This window comes from Dendroctonus ponderosae, unplaced genomic scaffold (assembly GCF_020466585.1).
Source record: "Dendroctonus ponderosae isolate FM_Combo_2020 unplaced genomic scaffold, Dpon_F_20191213v2 Dpon_F_20191213_5, whole genome shotgun sequence".
Classification (NCBI taxonomy): Eukaryota; Metazoa; Arthropoda; class Insecta; order Coleoptera; family Curculionidae; genus Dendroctonus; species Dendroctonus ponderosae.
The window spans coordinates 8022948-8026546 of NW_026018715.1; the positions used below are offsets into that span (position 1 = coordinate 8022948).

The following is a 3599-nucleotide window of genomic DNA, read 5'->3' on the forward strand; positions in this document are numbered from 1 at the left end:
GTCAGTTGCAACCTCAGTACTTATGTATTTGCTGATTGTGCTTTTATTGTTTACCTTCGCAGTTGTATGACTTAGCTTTATGATTCTGTTCGAGATCTTTGTCGTGGTCAGATCTTTGTATCAGTTGCTCTGAATAAATTCGTCTTTTTTAAAAACAGTTTATTACGGTGTTGATTCATAATTCACATTTGCTTCTTCTTTGTGACAGAGCTTAACGAATTTTAAAAAATTCGACTTTTCTAAAAATTCTAAATAAGCTTAGAAACCACTTCCTTCTGTCAACTTACAAGAATTTTCAAAGTAAAACTTGGAAATGTTTTTTTGATTTTGATGTGTTCTGCGAAAGTTTTTTTATATAAGTTCTTCCATACCTGACAATGTAGAATGTTGTTTTGCACCCAGTTTAATAGCCAAAAATATACTCGAAAAAATATACAATAAATTCGAACAGTCTCACTTTTAATTCTCCTTTGACTTAAAAGAAGTTTCAAAATTCGGCATGAAAGCTATATTTTTATTCATATTGGTTCTGTGAGTTTTTTGATATCAGTCCTTCCAAATCTGACAATGTAGAATGTTGTTTTGCACCCAGTTTAATAGCCAAAAATATACTCGAAGTTCGTCCCACTTTTGATTCTTCTTTGTATGAACTTAAACAAATTTTCCAAATTTTAATTCATATTTGTTCTGTATGGTCTTTTTGAAAATGTCCGTTCTTCCAAAGCTGACAATGTTGGTTTGCACGAAAATTAATAGCCAAAAATAGTCCAACTTTTGCATGTTTTTTGTGTAAACTTTAATACTTTCTTAGAATGAGGCTTACAATTATTGTTTTCATTATGTGTTTTGTCAGGCAATTAAAAAATAATAATTTTGCACCTTTTTCTTGTGTACCATGTTTTGCAACGAAAAACATAATTTTTTTATAATTTTATTTATAATAAGGATTTCTTTATAATTAATTTAACAAGCAAAGTCATTATTTATAAAAGCTTTGTAAGATGAGATATAGATTAAAAAAAAACCAACATAACAATATGGCATCGATCTATCGTGAAAAAGCAACTTTTAAGAAAATAATAATTTCAAATAATTGCATTTTCTTTGTTTCCCGTTAAGTAAGGATCTACTTAATACAAATCGCGAAATATCAGTTTTGGAGACGTAAGAACACCTGAAGAAATGTTGTGCAGTGTGTTTTAATGAGATTTTAGATTTTTCCTGTATAAACCGTCCCATTGAAATAAATTTTCTTTGTTTACACACACAATCTTTCTTAAATCTAAGACTAAAATGTCATTCATTTTAGTCTTTAAAAAATTATTTTTTTTCAAATGTAAAAGAGCAGTAGTTCTTATAGTCTTACTCAGTGTTAAAATTCGCTATTATTTTCAAAAATTCTGGAAAAATTTGAGCTTTAATGAGAGAAATTGCCCACGTAGTTTTCGGAGATATGTCGGCTTTAAGTGAGAATTATTTGTTTTTACTATATTTACAAACAACATCTCAAGAGGAATTTTGAGGTCAATTTTGAAGGTACTTAAATAACTTCCAAACAAAACGTCGCCTGCAAAATGTACACACAAATCCTAAATCCATTCATCCATAGTAAAAACATCGAAAACTGCAGTCGATTAACAAAAATTTCATTCCGAAAAAAATGTGTTTCCTTCGAAGTTTTATTCGCTTAAAACTCCGATTAAAATCAGCAGCCGCCACTGACCTAAAAAAATTGAGCGCCTAATTCGATTCGACATTGTAGCGTAGTTTGCGCTATTTCTAAAAAATCCGCTGAAGAAAGCACCCATCGCCAACCAGCAGAAGACGCACTTCCCGATCAACAATCGACTCCTCATGATCATAAGAACACATCCCGATGGGAATCTTCGTCTGCTTCTTCGGCGTGCTGCTTCAAAAGGGGGCTGCCGTCACTGACGCGCGTCTTGCTCCCCCTGTGGCTGTTCCGGCCGGAAGGAAATGGGGGCGCAATTGGCCCGCAAGGGGTGCACGGCGCCGACCTCGACAACCATCTTTTCGAGAAAACTGTAGACAAAATCCCTGAAATGGTGTTGGTTTGAGATTCGCCCCACTTACCTGAAGGGATGGCTTTGCTTTGACTGGCATTACCGGAATTGACTGTCTGGACGTCGCCGAGAGGCATGTACAGGGTCTTCGCCCTCACTCTGTGAAAGTAGGCCCTGCTATGAGTGCTTCCAGACGTTGCGGGCGGGTTGGGGCTCTTCTGAACGGGCAACTGCTGGATCTTATCCAGCAGCTCTCTCATCTCCACAGTGGGCGAAGTGGCGCGCGGAGGCGAATCTGGAGTGCCTATTTCATATCACCAACCCCATTATTCAACCAATGTTTCGAACATACATGAAATCCCGTACTGTACTCACCCAGATTTGCCAGGCTACTAATATCCGAACCGGTCATGCTGTTGGTTACGCCCAAGTCGTGGAGAATGGTGGTAGCTTGCGGGTGGGCAGGTTCTCCCGAATGGGGCGCGCAGATGGAAAGATTCAAAAGGGCAGAAAACAGTTCCTCATCCTCTGTCGAGTCCTGGCTGCGCTGCAAAAGAGGACGGCGCGTCCTCAGCACCGGCCGTTCTCTGGTTGTGGGAGGAGAGATCACCGTTGAGGCCAATAGAGTTTTACTCACTGAAATTCTTCAGTTGCTTCAAAGCGCATTGAACCCATGATAATACAGACCTAGTTTTGATTCTTCACGCGAAGGCTTCATAGTTACGCTGCCTAGATTCGTCGTGTTGCTGGAGTTTTGATTAGTTGCAGGTATGGGAGGGCGCAAATGAACGGCCGCAATCGGAGTTAAGGGTGTTGAAGGGGGTTTGGGCTGCAGTGAAGCGCTGGGACTGTGTTGGATAACCTGGACATCAAAATTCGGTTCAGATTTTTCGTGTTTTATGAGGGATGAGGGAGCGTGTCCTAGCGGTCCTAATAAGGCCAATTAGCAGAGCCGTAGCAGGAGCTCGTAATGTAATAAGTCCTACACGATCAGTCAAGGTAAGACTTAATTTAAGAGGATTGAACAGTAGAAGGGCGGCTATTGCACCACTGCTCACCAGAAATATACGTTTTGTTAAGAAACACACACATAAATTGGACCTTCGCTGACTGGAAGAGAGAGAGGTCTCCAAGAAGCCCAGATATGAATCATATAGACCTGTAGAGCATCTATGGGATGCACTTAAACAATCGACCTGCTCCTATGAATCGTAGGGAACTCGAGCAAGCGATGCTTTTCGAATGCCAAAGCATTATTTCCCAATAGACCAACAGTAATAAAATCTACAGGAGAAACTACACGCTACTAAATTAAAATTMTTGCCATTTAATTTCTTCTCAATTTTTTAYGCGTTTTGATGAAAGGATTTTTGTTTCATTTGGCGCTACTGTTTCTTTCGGTTTGTTACCTTATTGACATTTTTTTATCAGATTACAYCATTATAATTTGTCATAAATAAGTAGAAAACATTTAACTAAAACATATCACGTAGGTTGTATGATTTGAAACTTAAAAACTTTGAAAATATAGAGAAAATAATGAAAACTTTTTACGATCTCTTTTTGATGCGTTAG

At 38.2% G+C, this 3599-nt stretch overlaps 1 protein-coding gene across 2 annotated transcripts; it reads right to left on the minus strand.

Moving 5' to 3' along the window:
- Nucleotides 1-1090: 1090 nt before the first annotated feature.
- LOC125504641 lies at nucleotides 1091-3493 on the minus strand. Of its 2 annotated transcripts, none has more exons than XM_048666923.1 (4): nucleotides 2712-3493; nucleotides 2400-2660; nucleotides 2095-2319; nucleotides 1091-2043 (listed from the first exon to the last, which is right to left on the minus strand). In XM_048666923.1, exons 1-4 carry the CDS (start codon nucleotides 2740-2742, stop codon nucleotides 1859-1861), a joined length of 702 nt encoding a protein of 233 aa, XP_048522880.1. In that variant the 5' UTR covers nucleotides 2743-3493; the 3' UTR covers nucleotides 1091-1858. The 2 variants fall into 2 exon arrangements, with proteins under 2 accessions (XP_048522880.1, XP_048522879.1); XM_048666922.1 differs by having other exon boundaries at nucleotides 2095-2328; nucleotides 2712-3483.
- Between the last annotated feature and the right edge of the window lie 106 nt (nucleotides 3494-3599).

Bases quoted from the DNA above. Each gene is read 5' to 3' on its own strand.
- LOC125504641 (XM_048666922.1), bottom strand. From the start codon at position 2,742: ATGAAGCCTTCGCGTGAAGAATCAAAACTAG. The intron at 2,661-2,711 runs GTCTGTATTATC...GAAGAATTTCAG, and splicing joins GCGTGAAGAATCAAAACTAG to TGAGTAAAACTCTATTGGCC. The intron at 2,044-2,094 runs GTAAGTGGGGCG...TTTTGTCTACAG, and splicing joins AAGCAAAGCCATCCCTTCAG to TTTTCTCGAAAAGATGGTTG.